We start from the raw sequence: 19696 nt of genomic DNA on the forward strand, positions 1-19696 counted from the left end.
TATACATAATAATTTACAGTGCTCCTTAATCTGCACACCAGCAGTATGAATGGTAGCTGATTATGGCTGCAATATACTTACCCAGGAGTAAGTCCCCATCAGACTCAACTGGAATTACTTGTGAGTAGACTAGGCATGTATACGACTGCACTGTAATCTCCATATTCCTTTTTCTTTTTCCAGCTGGGGGGGTCTGAGGTTGAGATATGACAACTCAGCTACCATGATCGTTTGGACCACACTACTGTGTGTGTGCATGTGTACACCCCCCAAAAAAAATGTACAGGGAAGTGGTCCTTTGTGCAAAAGTCTCACAATGATTGTGGTGTAGATTTGCAGATTTCCAAGCATGCTGCAATATTTAGATGCAGGCATGTGTGGTGCAACAGGACCATTTAGGGTTTTTAGGCTGGTTTTAGGCAGTTTAAAGGGCATGGTGACCCCAAATCAGGAAGCCCAGCAAACAGAGCCATGTTTTTATTCTGCCTGCTTTAAGGGAAGGACGAATCTCCAGGCATTTTCTCTCTCGGAGAAGGAGTGCAGTTTATCTTTAAGGAGGCTAGAGAAATAAGGAATGAGGCTCACGCTGCATGGGTGACATCACTAGCTTTTGGCTCGGCGTTCTGTATTCTCTGGCTGTAGGCTTCAGCCAAGGCTGCAGGGTGGCGTGTTTGAAGAAGGCGAGATTCCCAGGTGGGCAGAAGACTTGGAGCCGCTCTTATATTCGAGCTATTAGCGCGGGGGCATTAAAAGGGCAACAGCAGCCAGCCAGCCAGCCCTGCAAGCGGGGCGAGGGCAATGCCATTGCGAAGGCTCCCCGGCGCTCTCTTTCTCGCCTGCCCGGCAGCCTCCTGGCGAGAATGGGCGAGTTCTTCCCGTTAGAGGAGAAAAGCGGGATGGAAGGAGGTCCGGCCCAGCAAAATGTCTGAAGAAGGCAATCTCTCCAGCTGTTGACGGCAGGATCGCGCCGGGTAGGAAGCTGCTACGAAAAGGGGGAGGGAAAAGCCTACGAAGGAAGATAGCGCTTCTTGCAACGGAGATCAGGCCGTGTGGCAAGGAAATGGTGCAGACCGTGAGCTATTGACAAGGCAGAGGCTTATTGCCCAACCCCCTCCTCCTTTGGAGTGGAATCGGCTGGCGTTATTTATTTATTAATTTTACCCCCTCCCTCTCCTGCCTGGCGCCCCCCTCCCTCCATTTACCATCGTGTTTTAATTCACCGGGGTGGGGTTTTTCTTTTTTGCAACGATAAGCGGGGAGTGAAGGAAGACTCCCCATTGTTTTTTTTTTTGTGTGTGTCTGTATATATAGGATCTGTACGTTGGAAAGCCTTGCTCAACAGAAAACGGAAGCCCCGGTGTAAAAAAAAAAAAGGGGGGGGAGAATAGGAAAAAAGGAGGGGGGTGAAGGAGGACCGCTTTGCAATAGCAGCAGCAGGAGGAAACACACACACATATTCCGGGGGCTGGGTCTCGAGGAAGGAAGCTGGCGCTGTCCGTGGTGCTGAATCGCGCGGCGCCTCCAAGCTCCCCGGCGCTTCTGTGCGTGCCTGTTCTCCCGCCGCCTGCCACACGCTCCCCGGGGGAGGAACCGACAGAGAGGGCGGCAGGGTGCCTGGGTGGGTGCGCCTCCTTGCCGCTGATGATGGCCACGACGAGAGCCCAGCCGCTCTTCTTCCGCCCGTGATCCGGCGTTCTCGATCGCCGATCGCCGATTCTCCCCTTACGTTGCCGTGATCACGGGCGCAAGGCAGCACAACAAACGCGCTGAATCAGTTGGCGAAGAGGAGTAGGAGGAGGCAGGCAGGCAGAGCGGCGGCGGCGGCTCGGCGAGAGAACCAAGATGTCAGTGCATTGCTGCAAAGCTGCAGGACTTCTGGGGCGACGGAGCAGGGCGACCAGACTCCCGCGTTAGGAAGGCAAAAGACTGGCTTGGATGTGCGTTGTGTGTGTGTTTCAAGAAAAAGCCCAGGGTTGAAATCGACCAAAGGGCAGCTTTCTTCCTTCGCTGCCTGTCCTCTGAAACAAGCAAGCATATCGACCGTGACCAGGATTCTTGCAAAATCATCACCATCATCATAAAAACACACTCTACTTCACATCGCATGCTTCCTGGTGTTTAGAAGCAAGATTGCTGGAGGCTGGGAAGCTGAAGATTCGGGCTTTTTTTTTTTTGGACTTTGATTTTCAAGCGTTTCTACTCCTTGAATGTGGCCCCCTTAAAGGGCTGAGAGAGGTAGAATATCTGTCTACCTAAAGCCCCCCTCTGGTATTTCTGGGTGGGTTCAGTCTGGAAGGGCTCAGTAGACTGATCCAGATGGCCAGACACAAGAAAGGGATGGCTGTTTACCACTGACTGCCGTTTCCTGGCCAGTGACAAGACCTCTCCGCCTTAGCAGACTGAGTGAAGCTGAAGCTTCAGAATTTCCTGGCCATTTTGCCACCCCTACCTACTCTTGCCCATAGGAAAAAGCGAATGAGTGCCCAGGGTTCTTTCCTTCTGGAGCCTAAGTTTTTCCTCTCCTCACTTCCCCCAGAGTTTGATGAATCTCCACCTGCTTCTATGTGATCACTGAAGGAAGCCACTGTCCAGTGACACCTGCCCAAGAGCTGGGCTCATACCTGGTATCCAGTTCAAAGGGCTTTCTGCCTCCTAGTGAAGATGTCCATGGTCTTTCTGTGAAGCTAAGGTATGGCTGCCGGAAGGTTATTGCTCTATGCCGGTCTCTCTTTAGCGTTGTGTGCTCTAGGCATGCTGGCTGTGGCGATCTGCTCTGACCATTGGTATGAAACTGATGCCAGGAAGCACAGGGAACGGTGCAAAAGCATCACCACCCGGAGGAATGACCCCGGCTTCATTTATAACTCTAACAACAACCTGCCCCTCAGAGCCAGCAGGTCTAGATTGGACCGTTGGGAAGGGAAACTTCTCTTGGCAAGAAACAGGAGGCAGCTCTTTGCCATGAGTGCCGTTGATGAGTGCAACAGACAGTACAACTCTACTAACATGGGGCTGTGGAGGAAATGTCACCGGCTGGGATTTGACCTGGACTTGGAGGAGCTCATTGCTAAAGGTAGGGTTTCTTTTTCAGAAGCAGTTGTCCAATATAAGTTTATTGAATAAGCTGAAACCAGGTGCAAAGATACTGTGCAATGCCTACAAGTGCACCCACCAGATTATCCCATTAGCACAACAATCACATTTGATAGAGTTTTCTTTTCTGTGGGAAGGATGGTTGTTGGCTATGCTCTGAGTGACTTGACTTGGAACATATATGAAGGTCGAGACATTCTGCTGGGCTTATAGACTTTATAGGAAGGGGTCTGCATGGTCCTCAAATCTTCTGCTCTGTATATTTTTATTTAATAAGGCCACAAATCACTGTGGCATTTAGAACTCTTTGCTTAATGCATAAACAGTGCAGAAAATAACCAGATGAGCATTTTGAATTTGACCCCGATTAACTGAATCCTGCTAATTTTTGGTTGTCGCTAATCTTACGCTAGAAAGCTAGCTTACTTCTGAATAAACTAATAGACTTCTTTAAATAGGGAGCAAACAAGGAGAACTGCAAGCAAGAGGTGGGGATAGAATGTGTGCATGTTCAAGCCCAGTGGTTACAGGTTATTTAAAAAGAGATCATTGAATTTCATATGGCAAAAGTACCGTGTTTAAGCTCTAAAATGAAATAATGTTATGCCTCCTCCCCAAGGAGAGTCATATGTTGACAAAAAGCGCACATATATCATTTCCTCCTTTTTCATGCAGCATTTGGCCAACAAGGTTAGTCAATCTACTTGGATTATTTCTTCTGCTCATAGCACAGGATGCAAAAAGGTATTTAATGAATCAGCTTCAGTTAAATATTTATCTAGAAAAAAGGTATGTGAAGGAACAAGTGGATTGTTTTTGCTTGGTTTCTGCCCACATTATTATATCTTTTTGCTGCAAAACAGAATATCCTCCAGTAGTTCCTGGATGAATTTAAAAGATCACCTGCAAGGTTTTCTTTGCATACAGGGATTAGGCTGTTTTTTCCTTCATTTTATAGAGCTTCTGTTTAGCTAGCTTTATCAAGCTCTGTTAAAAATATGTTTGTCTTCAGCATAGATTCCAAGTGCATTTGCATAAATATATAACTTTGGTTCATTTGCTATACACAAAGGATTGCAAAGGTCAACACCCAGACATCAAACACTCTTTATGAATGAGCAATTGGAAGCCTGTTGGCTATTTGTTATGAGTTTGAGTTCAAACGCAACTTTGGGGTTTAATGGCTAGAAGGCGTTATGAGCTAGCGGCTGTTTAGTGACTTCATGAAATACATTCTTGGCCCTGTTGCAATTTGTAATGGGCAACTGTCCATGCTCAGAAGCTGTCATCACAACAAGCATCCTGATTGGCAGGCTCAGCAGGGAAACCAAGGATTCTTCTAGGTCAGGCTTTGGGTTTCTTGGCATAGGACCAAAAGCAATGATGGGACTACGTCTTGGACAGACCTCTTCTTTTGATAAGTAACTTAGGTCTCTATTGCTCATAGGTGCAAATAACCCCCAGCTTTTAGCTTGGCAATATACTGCCAATATTGCAATGCCTTTGTACAAATCTTTGGTGCAGCCACACTTGAAATATTGTGTACGGTTTTGGTCACTGCATCTCAAATGTAGAGCTGGAAAATGAAGACAGGAGCAACCGAAATGATCAGGGGCTGAATTGGAGCACTCCTGTAACTCCTTTATGAGGGTAGGTCACAGTATTTGGGGCTTTTTAGATTGGGTGGGTGGGGGAGACAGGTGAGTAAAGTGGGACATGGCTCTGGCAAACAAAAGTGTGTGTGTGTGTTGTAGAGAAAGAGAACAAGGATATGTTTCCCCCTCTAGAATCCAGGGACTCCCAATGAACGTGAATGTTGGAAGATTCAGGAAAGGCAAGAGGAAATATTTATTTACACAGCACATAGTACAACTATAGAATTTGCTAGTCCATGGTGTAGTGATGGCTGCCATCGTAGATGGTTTTGAAAGGGGATTAGACAAATCCTGTCAATGGCTCCCAGGCACTGGTGGCTTTATATTGCCACCAGCATGGGAAGCAACATGCCTCTGAGTACCAGTCACTGGGGAATAACAGTGCAGATGGGGCATTTTCCTCATGTTCTGCTTCTGGATTTTGCAGAGTTGTTCGGTTGGCCATTGTGAAATAGGATACTGGGCTAGACAGGCCTTTGGTCTAATTCTGGGTTGGCTGGGTTACTATTAAGTAGGGCAGATATCGACACAGGTGTAAATCTGGAAAATCTACATTACAAGCTACCTCAGGCATGAGCTAACTTAGTAGCTTTGGGCAAACAACCATGCATGGCCTCAACTGTCCATTAGCAAAATGGAAATAGTAAGAATATGGTTTTTTTGAGACTGAGACTGATGGGAATGTGATAGTATGTCAGATTTTTTGAAATCTAAAAAAGAGTCTGATACATCAAATAGGAAATGTATGGTATTTGTCTGCTCTTCCTTGCCACAACTCCGTTTTATTTATTTGAAACATTTTATAAGACCGTAATATAGGTAATCTCTTAGAGCAAAGCCTTCACAAGCCATTGCATACAATGAAATGAGATGAGATGCATTTTATCGAGCATCAAACACCATAAGAATTTAGCACTACTGTAAGGAAGCAAGAAACAGTGGCTTTCTAGATGTTATCAAATTGCCACCAACCCCAGTTAGCATAACTCATGGTCAGGGTCAATGGGATCTGGTTTAGGATGAGGATCTCTAAATGATTTTTTTTTTGGCCCCCATTTAGCAAGGGAGGCCTGTCTTGTGGTTTCTGAGATCTAAGTCTTGTTTTACTAAAACTCTGAGATCCACCAAGAGAAGACAGGGGTGCAGAAGACATAGACTTAGAATAAAATAACATGATCTCTTAGAGCAGCCACTGAGCACAGGGATTTGTTTTGAGGATGAGAACCAAGCTTCCATACTAAAATCCATTACTGGTTACTTCAAGATTTCTTCATCTCAGCAGTCTAATATGTGTGTTAACCAATAAGATGCAACTTCACCAAGCAGAAGATGTGAGCTACTTTGAGACAGTCCAGTCTATGTGTGGGTTATTTGGTTGTTGCTATTGTTAAGCAAACTGGGAAATCATGATGAAGATTGGGCGGCTATGTGGGGAAAAAGTCCTTATAAAATAACCTCAGCCTGTTTAAAATAAAATTCTTTGAAACTAATGCAAAAATGGCATTTAACGCCTACGAAATAGCTAAAATGAATAAGTCATACTCACCTGTTTGCTGGAGGGCACGTACAGCTCACAGTTCCTTCACGCATATGTGGTGGGACTGTGCCAAAGTTGCCTAGTTCTGGGATGAGATTTTTATAGAAATATCAAAAATACTGGGAAAACCGGGGATGGGGGAACAACTCTAGTACAGTATTGTTGGGTATATTCAGTGGAGATAACCAAGGATTATTATATAAACATTTAATTGGTTATTAATGGCCTCAAGAATAGCTAGAAACTGGAAAGAAGCAGAAAATTTATATGAATTAAATTGGGATAATATAAATTTTTTTTGGGGGGGATTGAAAATCCTTAAAAAGCTGACACAAAAACTTCAAGTGCCTGGAGGGCAAACAAACAAACAAACAAACAAACAAACAAACAAACAAACAAACCCTGAGAGACTTTTATGCTGGAATGGTGGCCATTCATCCAGTGCAGAAACAAGGACTCTAGACAGAGGACAGACTGTACCTGCCATGTTCTGCAATATATAGCTGTGTTAACATTTTCTTTCATATTGATAACAGCAACTTTCATTCTCTTGCCACTTCAGTGCTTGCATGACCTTTGCTATTATTGTTTACATCTGAGCTATGCCTTAGGGTTGGGCAAATGTGGGGAAGGGGAGATGCTCAGTTTGCAATTTTTTAATCAAAATAAATCCTATATGATCTACTGCATACCACCCAGACAACTGCCAGCAGATCTTGAGCTACCTTTTGCCGCCTCCCCCTCCATATGTGCTGCTCATCACAGCCAGCCCAAGATATTTTGCTGCCTTGGTGGAGGACTAGATGCTTGCTTCCAATTACACATCCAGAAGTTGGCTGAAGCAGCAGCTGAATCTTACTTCAACATTGGTGATGCAGTAGCATCCTCCACTGAGGCAGCGGGTCAGATTAGGGAACCAAATAAAGGCCATGTGGCACCAAAGGGGGAATGGTTGGCAACTTGGGAGGAATAGGCAGGGGCTCCTATTGCTGCCCCTAAGCATCTGCCACCTGAGACAGTTGCCTCACTCTGCCTAATGGTAGGACAGGCCCTTCTGGTCATTAAGATCAACTGGGCAAGCTCTTTCTAAGGCTTGCAGTATCTCCTCCATGTTGCGTAGGAATGGAGGAGTAATTCACCCCTCCCAGTAATTCAGTAATTCATTTTTGTTTTAGAATAAAAGAAGCAGTTTAACACCAACAACACTGTCTTGCATTTTTGTTTTGTTTTAATGGTACTGTTTTTAGGTTCTACACCACTCAGAGATTCTTAAAATATGAAGCGGTTTATAAATGCTTTAAAATAAAATAATGAAATAAAACAACATTAAAACCCATGCTAAAGGTACATTACATGGCAAATCTACCTGTTTTAGCAGCTGCTGAAAACAGCACAGCAAAGGTGCCCTGCTTAATATCAGTGGGTATAGAGTTTCTGAATGTAGGTGCTGCCACACTTGAAGGATCAGTTCCTTGGAAATGCAGAATACACCCCCCCACGCTTTTAAGGATTCATAGCTTGCTTTTAAACACTAGTTTCACAGAGGGCTAACCATCAAAGCAATAAAGCATTATAGTAAACAGTAATACAACAGCAACAAGCAGGATAACATGAAGCTATATATTGCTATAAAAGAAGATACAGACAGGGGGAGCATGTGTCTCAAGGGCCAAACCACACATCATGATACCTCCCTGTTGTGGGGTGCGGGGTGTGTTTGTATGCCGTTTTGGCTACATAAGTAACAGCACTTACGGCTTGAACACTGGAGATGGAGGGAATGGTCCTAGTGATATTATGGAGCCCTAGAACATTCCCCCACCACTTCTTTAAAATACTCCTGAACTCCTAGCTGAATTTCCAGATACACAGTGTTCCAAGGAGCTGTTCTTTTGACCTACTGCTTTCCCAATAAATTGCTTTAGAAGACCTGTTAGATCTGTTTCTAGAGAGAAAGGAAATGAAGTCCATAGTGAAGGAGGAAATGGTACAAAGCAGGAATCCAAGTTCTTGACGCCGACTTCAGCTGGAGATTGCACAATACACTTCAGAGAATTTATTTGGTCTTGCTGATTTCAAAGCTGTCTCTTAATGTTTGTTTCTGGATTACTCTGAGCTATTGCTTTGATACACGCCTACTTCTTATGAGGGACAAAACCGAGTACCCCAATGGGTCCACATTGGAACTAGACAAAGAGAAGATGGAATGAGTACCACAGGGAACCCCAAGGACACGTGCAGTGCAACCTTGTGGATGCTTACTCAGATGTAAGCTCCAATGAATTCAGTAGGATATACCCTCAAATAAATGTGAGAGTGTTTTTGATATTTTTAAAAGTTGAATGGTGAACTCACATCTGCAGCAACACATATAGGCTTCTTATAAAAGTATGCATGAGAGAAGGGGGCAAGACAAGGTCTGAGCAAGCTTCAACCTGCAGATATCACTGTGCATAAGACAAGGTGTGAAACCAGCTTCTATCTGTGGTTAAAGAAACTTGCTCTGACCCCTCTTTGAGAATCCCACACCTGTTCGCCTTGAGTTATTCTCTGCTTTTCCTCTTTGGGCAGTTTTTGGGGCTCGGAGCTTGGTTTTTGTTTCTTTCCTTAGCTTTTTGGTTGAATGACTTTGTATTGCTGCAGTTCGTCCTTTTATTATATTGGTTCATATGCATTTGACTGCACATTGCCTTGGAAGATCTGGTTGGTATCCAACTAACTCATACTGTCAGCAGGAAGATCTTCATTTGTGCAATGGAACTCCCCTCCATCCAGTCCCTGCACACACCCTGTGCCCTCTCCAAATCTGCTCTTGAGAAATGGGAACACCCCCAGAAAAGATTTGGGTTTGCCATGCAGGGAGGAGAGGGAGGGAGTTTCCATTGCACAAGTAGGAATCCCCACACAGATGAAATGGGTTAGTTGGCTACTGCCTGTCATCTGGAAAAACTGTTTGTATGCTTCTTGAAACATTCCTCCTTCTAGTTGTGGTGAAGTGGCACCCACACCAGCAACTCCTGAGAAGGGCAACTGGCCCTGGTCTTAATGGGTATAGGGTAGTGGATGTCTTGAATCCCTGGCTTACCTGGCAGCAAGTCAGTTTGTCACCCAAAGTTCAAAGTCTGGGGGAGTCAATCCATGCAAGCAAAGTCCAAAGCCTGAAGGTCAGGAAACACAATCCAGGGTCCATCCAAGTAAGTCAAGTATGAAGTCCAGCAGACAGGATACAGTTCAGAGTCAAACCCAAAGCACAGTCCCATAGAGGTCCAGGAGCATCCAAGCCAAGGCCCATCAACATGGACAGTTGAGCAGACACTTTTGTACCTCAGCTCTGCTTCCCTTATGTACTCTGCAGCATCTGGGCTTGACTACACATGTGAACCTTACGTGTTCCAAGCCTACTCCAGCTGATGAATCACACACTTCCTCCTAGAGCTAGCAAGCCTCACCTGGCCAGCTAGGGAGTTGGGCTGTGGGCCCTTGTCTGCCTGTGCCTCCTGGAGCATCCCACCCACTGCTCCCTATGCCTCAGAGATAGGGGCCCTCTGGAGATAGGGACTCCCTGGCTCTGGTGAAGGGTCCTACTGCTCTGGTTCCTATGCACTGACCTCCATTCTCTTGTCATCCTCCATCACCCTGTGAGTACTCCCTTTCCCATCCCCTGCTTGCCCCGGTATGTTCTAGTCCTGGCTACACCCCTTACCAGGATTGCCTTCCTCCTCTTCCTCCTCCCTATTGTCTTGTCAGTTCATGACAGTGGGTGGAATTTGCCTCCATAACTTTTGGATTGATCTCAGCCACACGATTCCCTCCCTGTTGCTCATCCGCTCCCGTATGTAAGGACATAACATAAGAAGAGCCCTGCTGAATCAGACCAAAAGCCCATCTAGTCGAGTATCCGGTTCTCAACCATGGCCAACCAGCCATCTCTTTTGGATCCTTCCCTATAATACCTCAACCATATATGTTGTTGTTGTTTAGTCGTTTAGTCGTGTCCGACTCTTTGTGACCCCATGGACCAGAGCACACCAGGCACTCCTGTCTTCCACTGCCTCCCACAGTTTGGTCAAACTCATGCTGGTAGCTTCGAGAACACTGTCCAACCATCTCGTCCTCTGTCGTCCCCTTCTCCTTGTGCCCTCCATCTTTCCCAACATCAGGGTCTTTTCCAGGGAGTCTTTTCTTCTCATGAGGTGGCCAAAGTATTTATAGTCACAATCTATTTATTTTATTAACAACTAAGTTTTCATTTCACCTTTGAGGCGATTTTTTTTATTTTTCAAAGGGCTTCAGTGGCCATTTGTTTACCTCCTTAAATATGTACCCTCTGCTAAGACAAGGACCCGCTAGTGGGAATTCTTTGTTTCTTCCTATACAAGTTGTTACACGACTCTCATTGCCATGGTATTTTCCTATCATGCGTTAAGTGATGGGTCTAACATCTGTCACATATTGTTGCTTGACTCTTTCCTCTTTTCCCCAAGGTAAGACTGAGTGCAATGCAATGTTCTGTTGGTCTGGGGGAAGATTCACGTGTGTTTCTTTTTTTCTGAGTATGAAATCCTTCCAGCATCCCAAGGCAAGGCCAGCAAACTGTGCCTTGTACTTTGGGGGGGCGGAGAGAAATGCATGGTGTTAGTACAGAAGAGATGCAATCATGGCTTACTTGCACAATGTGTACACAGAGGAAACTTCCTTTTGCCAAGTCAGAGGCCATTGCCTGCTTGTTCAGGATTGTGTGGCCACAGCTCCCCAGGGTTTCAGAAAAGGGTGCTTCTGTGCAATACCTGGAGATGCCACAAATTGAACCTGGTCCCTTCTTCATGGAAGACACATGCTACAGCCTTTCCTGCAGTATGATTGTTCTTGCTATGTCCGGCATGGGTAGCTAATGTGATACTACTGAGATGTTACTGGATTACAACCTCTGACAATGACAGACCCTCCAAGTGTCCCTATTTCCCTGGGACAGTCCCGGATTTACAGAAACCTTCCCAGTTTCTGATTTGATCCTGGAATGTCCCGCTTTTCCTTAGGACGTCCCTATTTTCATCATAGAAATGTTGGAGGGTATGCAACGAGGAGGCATTGCAGCTATCAGCTCAGGAGAGATCAGGTGATACTGGAAGGTACTAGGTTTTCACCTGGTTCCCTAAGGTTCCGACTATGGTCTAGCTCCAGAGTCTGAACAACTGTTGTTCAGGTACAGAGGGAGCTGCTCTCAGACTGACTGTTGCTCCCACTTAGCTACTGAAGTTTCTGTTTGATGCTTGCTTGATTCCAGACTGCCTGCCCTGACAGCTATGAAGTAGATGGTAAGTAAGTTCAGTTGGTCAGTCCAGACAGGCATAATTCTAGAGCAGGTACGCGCAACTTTGTGGCCCTCCAAATGTTATAGAACTCCAACTCCCATCAGCCCCAGCCAGCATGGCAAAGCGGTCAAGGATGATGGGAGTTGTAGTCCAACTATATCTGGAGGGTCATAGGTTCCCCATCCCTGGTCTAGAGATGATGGTGCCCTTTTGGCAAAGGATTGACAGAAATATTGAGAATTCTGATCCTTCTGGGCTGCAAATTTCCCACTTCCCCAGGTCTTTCCCTTGTGTTTCCAGCGGCAGAGCATATGCCCGCGCTGCCCAGGGTGGGCGTACTCCTGAGGGGGGGGGGCTCCCGAGGGGGGCAGAGTGCAGAGGGTGCCCTCCAAGGCACAGCATAGTCGCTTTGGTGCATGGAGTGGCACGTGCATCCTGCAGCCGGAGGTGCATTTGGCGTGCCGCCTGCCCGTAATTCCCAAGCCTCCCCCAGCTGCCAAAATGAAGGGGGAAGGGGGGGAAGAAGAGAAGAAGAGTTTGGATTTGATATCCCGCTTTATCACTACCCGAAGGAGTCTCAAAGTGGCTAACATTTTCCTTTCCCTTCCTCCCCCACAACAAACACTCTATGAGGTGAGTGGGGCTGAGAGACTTCAGAGAAGTGTGACTAGCCCAAGGTCACCCAGCAGCTGCATTTGGAGGAGTCGAGATGCGAACCCGGTTCACCAGATTACGAGTCTACTGCTCTTAACCACTACACCACACTGGCTCTCTGGCACAAGGCAAACCGGCACAGCTCCTCCCTTCCCCTGATTGTTTGGGGTAGGCTTGGGAGTCGTGGGAGGGTGGTGGGCCAAATGTCACCTCCCACAGCGAAGACACCAGGGCGGTCCATCCCCACCACGCCCCCTTCCTCTGTCCCTGTGTGCTTCTTTCCCATTTTGTTCTCCATCCTGTCAGTTGCCTGTCTGCCTGCCCCCTCCCCAGGAAGAATGTGATTCCCCTGCACCACCGGCAAGATCAACCTTCTGCTTTTCTCACAGTAGCTGCACCAGGACTGACCCTTCCCTGGGAACGTTTAAAACGTTATGTGACATCTTTGCAGGGATGAGGCAATTGCAAAAGTCAATGCTTGTTGAGGGGAAAAAAATGGCTGTCAGACGACGTCAATGCTGTCATGTCGGGCAATGAATGCTGACTGCTGGTGTTGCCAGGTGGAGGGATTCAAGCAGGATTGGGTTGTCACAAAGTGGATCCTCATAACTCTTTATTGAGTGATGGCTCCTCCAGACATGGAAGCCCCCAGATATATGGGGGGTCAGGAGTCGTGTTAGGGGGTGATGATCTAGGGGAGCTTTTGCAGTGGGTCCATAGCTGTCAACTTTTCCCTTTTCTTGCGAGGAATCCTATTTGGAATAAGGGAATTTCCCTTAAAAAAAGGGAAACATTGACAGCTGTGAGTGGGTCCTGAATCTACTGCCACTCATTCTTTTAAAAGCTATTTTTAAAAACGTCACCAATAGCAAGGATGGGGAATCATATGACTGGTAGATGGGTAGTCCTGCCCACTGTCAAAGTTGACCCACATGGTGGGGGTGGGGGTCCTGTTTTGCCAGCACATTCCCTGTAGGAAAAGCAATGGTGAAGCACTGGTGAACCCCCATCCCTCAGCTGATGTCATCCAGTCTTGGCAGCTGATTGGCAGGATTTTTTATTTGGGGGAAATGGCCTTGAGGGCTATATTGGACCCTCTAGCAGGTCTAGACGGGCCTAGGGCCCAGAGGTTCCCTGCTTCTGACTCATAGCATGACTGGGCACACTGCAAAGTACTGTGTGAGAGAGACGTCTGCCATCCTTGGGTCATGGGGCCTGTGCCCTGAATCCCTTAAATACCCAGCAATGCCCCTGTGGGGAACCAAGTATTACCATGACTCCTGGTGTCTGTAAACTAGTGAGTAATGGACTGTGCAGTCACCACATTGAGAGACTAGATTTCCACCGTTTTTTGAGATTTCGGCTGTTGAGTCCACTGAGGATTGGACCCTATCAGGTGAGTTAATTCCCTTTGATTCTCTGTCTGGAGGCTGCTGGACTTATTGCTTGGGTAGAAATCAGATTGTCTGAATCCTCCCTGAGTTTCTACAATCAGTCAGATGGTGGATGGCTTCTTAGGTACAACAGGGTCTCTTGCAGGCCAGGTAGTAATTCTCTGCTGCTTCCTGCCTGGGTGGCTACTCAGGGCCAAATGGATTTAAATGCAATACAGAGGTACCTCGGGTTAAGTACTTAATTCGTTCCGGAGGTCTTTTCTTAACCTGAAACTGTTCTTAACCTGAAGCACCACTTTAGCTAATGGGGCCTCCGGCTGCTGCCGTGCCGCCAGAGCACGATTTCTGTTCTCATCCTGAAGCAAAGTTCTAAACCTGAAGCACTATTTCTGGGTTAGCGGAGTCTGTAACCTGAAGCATCTGTAACCTGAAGCGTATGTAACCCCGAGGTACCACTGTATGGGCATTTAATAGATCTTTGCTGTTAATTAAAAAAAATCCCCTGCATGGGTGGGCCTGGTCACGATCAAGGGGATAGAGTGTCTCCTTTGTGAGGAAAGGTTGCAGCACTTGGAACATTTTAGCAGCTAGGGCAACCCAGATAGAGGGGCAGGGAATAATAATAATAATAATAATTTTAAAAAAGATGAGTAAATGGTGACTTGATAGAAGTTTATAAAATAGTGCATGGCACGGAGTAAATCATAGAATTATTGAGCTGAAGGAGACCCTGAGGATCATCTCGCCCACCCCCCTGCAAAGCAAGAATATGTAGCTGTTCCACATAGGGATCAAACTTGCAACCCTGGCATTACTAGTACCATGCTCTAACCAAATGAGCTATCCAGGCTGATAGTTCCCCCCCCTCTCTCATAACACTAGAAGTTGTGGACAGCCAATGAAGTCATCCATTGGGAGATTTAGGACAGATTGAAGGGGACTTGCTCCTCCAGAAGGAGATGATGGACACCAACTTAGATGGCTTTAAATGAGGCCTGGACTAATTCCCGGAGGAGAGGGCTATTGGTGGGGCTACTAGCCATGATGGCTATGCTGTGCCTCTGGATTTGGAGCTACATTGCTTCTGAATACCAGCTACTGGAGACCAGAGGAAGGGAGAGGGCCCTTGTGTAAGGGGTTCTGCTTGTTGGTTTCCTACATGCATCTGGTTGGCTGCTGTGAGAGAAGGATGCTGTCCAGATGGACCACTGGCCCCATCCAACAAACATTTCTTCTGTTCTTGCAGGAGAAGGGTGTGTGTTAATTCTTCTCCTTTGCGCTTCACTCCCATCGAAAATCCCATTGCTACAGTCCCTTAGGGGGATGACACCTCCCAGCAAAAATGCCATTGCTAGTGCTGGTGGTATTTTTTCCTGGGATGAAGCATAGCATCCACATTGGCTCCCAGTATGTTTCTGAGCACAATTCAAAGTGTTGGTGCTGACCTTTAAAGCCCTAAATGGCCTTGGTCCAGTATACCTGAAGGAGCGTCTGCCCAGACACTGAGGTCCAGCGCCAAAGGCCTTCTGGCGATTCCTTCACTGTGAGAAGCCAAGTTACAGGGAACCAGGCAGAGGGACTTCTCAGTAGTGGCACCTGCCCTGTGGAACACCCTCCTACCAGATGTCAAAGAGAAAAACAACTACCAGACTTTTAGAAGACATCTGAAGGCAGCCCTTTTTAGGGAAGCTTTTAATGTTTAAAAGACCACTGTATTTTAATACTTTGTTGGAAGCCGCCCAGGGTGGCTAGGGAGACCCAGCCAGATGGGTGGGGTATAAATTATTATTATTATTATTATTATTATTATTATTATTATTATTAGGAAGAAAGGGTTTAGCCCCACTTCCCCATGTGCCATGGTTCTGCTCCTGCACACTTTTTTTGAAAGCACTCCATTGGGTTATGTATATCGGTTTTTCTTGGTCACACAAGGGAAGCAATTGCTGTCGCATTTCAATGTGGCGGGGGCATGTGAGTTAGATGTGAATATAGCCTCTGCCTTACCCATTGCAGATGGGCAGCGATTAACAGACAACTTTCTTCTTGGGAAAGTGTTGGTTTTCAAAGGCTTTCCAAATGGCTTCCTCCTGTTTCTGATGGCATTTGTTGCTAAGAGGGTGACTCCTTTGACATTTCAGGGTAATGATGTAAGGAACATGGATACATTTTCCTGTGGTTTACATAGGAGACATACGGGAGCCAGCTTGTACCTGTCACAATTTTTTTTTTTCAGCCAGGTTTCAAAGGGCCTTAGGAGATAATCTCCTCCAGCAAGTGCCTGCCTGATGCTCTTGATTGCTGGTGTTCAGCTTGTGTGACCTTTGCAGATGTTTGTGTAGCTTTATATGCTCATTGCTTTCATCTGGTATTGCCATTTCGTAGCAGCTAATGAAGGGAGTGATTTCTTGAGTGCTCCAGTGGTCTGGATTGCTCTGCTCTGGAATCAAAAGGAAGATTTGGAAGGGGGCCACTGGAACCTGTACTTTGAATTCTTCAGTTTTATTATTAGGTACACACATATATATGGATAGATACTTGGAAGAGAACCAGAAGGCAACCCATTCTTAGATCTCTACAGGAAGGCACAAACCACCGTGTCAGCATGGTGTGCCATATCAATGCACCTGCCAAGCAGATAGCTCAAGCAAGTGAGCCAAGTCACAATTTACATGCGAAGGAAAAGCTGAGCTGTGACTCTTTGTATCTGTACCCCTGCTTTTGAAACAGCAGCACTGCCATATTGTGTGCACCTGCTATTCAACAGAGCGATTTTGAAAGGGCAGCATATTATATGATGATGACAGCATCTTTATAGCCAAGGAGTGGGAGAGGAGCTTGTTGGATTTTCTGCATCTGTTGCCAAGAAATAAGTTGGTTGGTCTTGGGTACCACTATGCACCTTGACTTGGTTGGAAGTATTTGCTGCTCTGCCTCCATCAGAAAAATGTATTGTGCCAGCCTGTATGTGAGAGATGCCTAGGGTTGCTCCAACATGGCAGTGAAACCACAAATTTGGAGAAGGAGTTTGGTTCCTGGCCAGGTGGAGCCAACCACAGAATTAGGGGAAACATCTGTTCCTGCCACCCAGTTCTCTATGTACCCCAAGGGTGTAGAAACATCCATGGAGTTTGTGCCTGTTGTGGCTTATACAGTGCAAAATTTGGCACGTCATGCTATGGGAAGGCGATGACTGTGGTTGCATGTACATCCCACCCTTTGCTCCAAAGAGCTTAAGGCAGTGTTCACGGTTTGAACCCCCTGCCCCACTTTATCCTCACCTCTGTCACTGAGGCAGGTTAGGCTGAGAGATAGAGAGAGAGAGAGAGAGAGAGAGAGAGAGAGAGAGAGTTAACTGGCTCAAGGTCATCCAGTGACCTTCGTGGCTGAGTGAGAAGTTAAACCTGGGTTAGGAGTTGACTAAATATATATAGTCCTCTTGAATGTTCTTCAGTATTCTAGTCCAAATTTCTTCTAATATAAATATGTTTGCATTTCATTTTGCCTAATATGCACACATTTGCAAAGCATCCTCCTAATATGATGCATTTCTGCACGTTATTTTCACTAATATATGCATATCTGTTCGTATTGCTTCACTTTCATACACATTGCTTGGTGAGAGATGTGCAAATTTCAAAGGATGGCTGTGATTTGGTTGTGGTACTGTTTTGAAAAGTGTGTGTTAGATGTGTATAAATGTGAAGGGAATCAAATTTCTTCTCCATCTCTAACCTGTATCTCCTGTCTCCAAATCTGACCCTCTAACCACAACATCACACTGGTATCTATGTTACATTTTACACTCTGCAAGCCCCCCAAAGCACGGAAGCCTCTATGTCTTGGGAGCATGATGATGATGTCATTGGTATGCTGCAGGGCCCAGAAGCCTGTAATCAGACCTAATATGCCCTGGCATGACATGGGATTAAATGGACTATAGAAAGGCCACTGTTTCAACAGAGTCTGCCAGCCCCCTTGCAGCAACAACCAATGGTATGGTTGGCATTTACGTCTTCATTGTATTGGGCTACAGCTAAGGAATTACTTTCATACTGGGTTTGCTTTGTTATGTTACTTTCATATTCTTACTTGGTACTAACCCTACTTAGGGATTCCATGTTTGTCTTTAACCAACACACAAGAGGGGTGTTGTGATTTACTAGAGTTTCCCAAGGGGTTTTGTGATCCACCATTGATGAGAAGTGCTCTTCGGGGCTCCTTTGGGGAAGAAGGGTGGGAAATAAATAAATGAATGAATAAGCCCAAGCAAGGAGAGGTCAATCCTTCTTGGTCTCCCAGGCAGTGCAACAAAAGCAACAGTCAGCACCTTGGAGAGGGATCAAAGTATAGGTCCAGCATCATAGATAGTGGTCCTGCAGCTGAGACCAACCATCCAAGTTGTCTCAGAAAGGTCCTGGACCAACTGTCCAAGTTTTACAGCAGGGTTAGGTAGATATTGAATTGAGTGATGCTTCCTGACCAGTTGTAGGGCCAGTGCCATCTTTGGGGTCATTATCTTCTTTGATAAAATGAGGTTTTTCTCCTCAGGACTTTTTGGATCCCCAAGGAGTCTCTGAAGCAGCCATCAAAGCCTAGTGGCAGAGGTGTCTCTTTGGGGTTCAGGAAAAGGGAGATGGGCTTCTGTACTGGTGAACCCAAAGAAAATGGACCGGTTGCCAGAGAACTTTGCCCCTAAGGAGTCCTGGTTTGAGGTTTCCAGCAACTGGTTTTCAGAAGCAATACTGCCTCCGACCAGATTCCCATTTTTTTCCTGCACAGGAAAAAAAAGTTTCCTGGTTTCCATGTGTGCCAGTACACCTTTGAAATCTTATCTTCTTTAATTCAAAATAAAAGAAAAAAAGAATTGGCACAATGGTGGGAAGCCCTGCATAGAAATATCTTGTTTCGTTAGTCTAATAAAGGCATTACTAACCGCCCTGCTTTGAGGATTTATTGAGGGATTTTAGTAAGATAGTGTTAGCAGTGGAATTACATTCATTCCTGGGTAAGTCATTGCCTGTGCATAAGAAAATAACGTTGATGCAATCAGATATATTTTACAGGATCAATATAATATTCTCTTGCATAATCGCAAGCAAGGAGATTACAGCCCCTGCTCCGGGAACGACAAAGGATCACTTTATAGATCAAAGCCTTGTTCGTTCCCATTGTTTTAACTCTTCAGACAGAATAGTGTTTTTGTTTTGTTTTGTTTTTTGGTCTTGAGAAAAAAGAGATGATTTACTAATTTCCAGGGCTCCTGATGATAAGCAGAAGCAGTCGTTAAAGCAGCCTTCATCAACCTGGTTCCTCCCTGATGTTGTTGATCTCCCATCAGGCTCAGCCAGCATAGCCAATGGTAATGGATCATGGGAGCTGTAGTCCAAATAATCTACATGCAGTCAAACATAAATTAAATACCTTTGGCTGTATGACCTTGAGAATATTTACCCAGTTCCCATCTTAAAATCTAGGGAGGCTATGTTCATGAAACAGAAGATACCCATAAGGGATAAGGAGGAGGATGCAAGACATTGAAATATAATGTTCTGCACTCTGAACATGTCAGAGAGATATTGCATCGGTCTGGCTAAACCAGTCTTGGATAAACCAAAGATTTTGCTATGGATGTATTCCTTTTAAGGCACACTTTCCCCTAATATATGTATTTTTGTACACACCACTTGATTGGAGAACAGCATTGCAAAATTCAGAGGATGTGACGCTCAAAGGCTCGCTATGTTTCAGTTTGCAGATACGGGTTTGAGAAGTGCAAATGAGGTAGTATCTCATTAAAAGGCAAACAAGACTGAATTCCTCCTCCACCCCTATCTGCTTAACTGGAGGTGTAAGACCTTATGCCTGCAGTGCAAGAGTAGCACCACTATAGTATCCAGTATTCGACAAAGTTGGGTTGAGACAGTCCCTGGACTGTCCTGGGTCAGAGCTATCTGGAGCAGTGAAGGGGTGGCGCATTGGGTGTGAAGAAGGAGGCAGCGCTCTCCTGCCATTTTCAGATTTCAATCTATTTATTTTCCGGTATGTGAG

The 19696-nt window shown here is 45.8% G+C and overlaps 1 protein-coding gene across 2 annotated transcripts in view; it reads left to right on the forward strand.

The window, feature by feature from the left end:
* Positions 1–511: 511 nt before the first annotated feature.
* Positions 512–19696, forward strand: part of TMEM178B (transmembrane protein 178B) — a 284978-nt gene continuing 265793 nt past the window's right edge. The window contains exons 1-2 of one of the 2 annotated variants that reach the window (XM_082240641.1): positions 512–3073; positions 3769–3783. In XM_082240641.1, the coding sequence (XP_082096767.1) occupies positions 2692–3073; positions 3769–3783 (397 nt within the window). In that variant the 5' untranslated portion in view covers positions 512–2691. The remainder of the gene's footprint in view (positions 3074–3768; positions 3784–19696) is intronic. The other variant, XM_082240642.1, reaches the window with a different exon arrangement.

Source organism: Podarcis vaucheri (genome assembly GCF_965113315.1).
Source record: "Podarcis vaucheri genome assembly, chromosome: 10".
NCBI lineage: Eukaryota > Metazoa > Chordata > Lepidosauria > Squamata > Lacertidae > Podarcis > Podarcis vaucheri.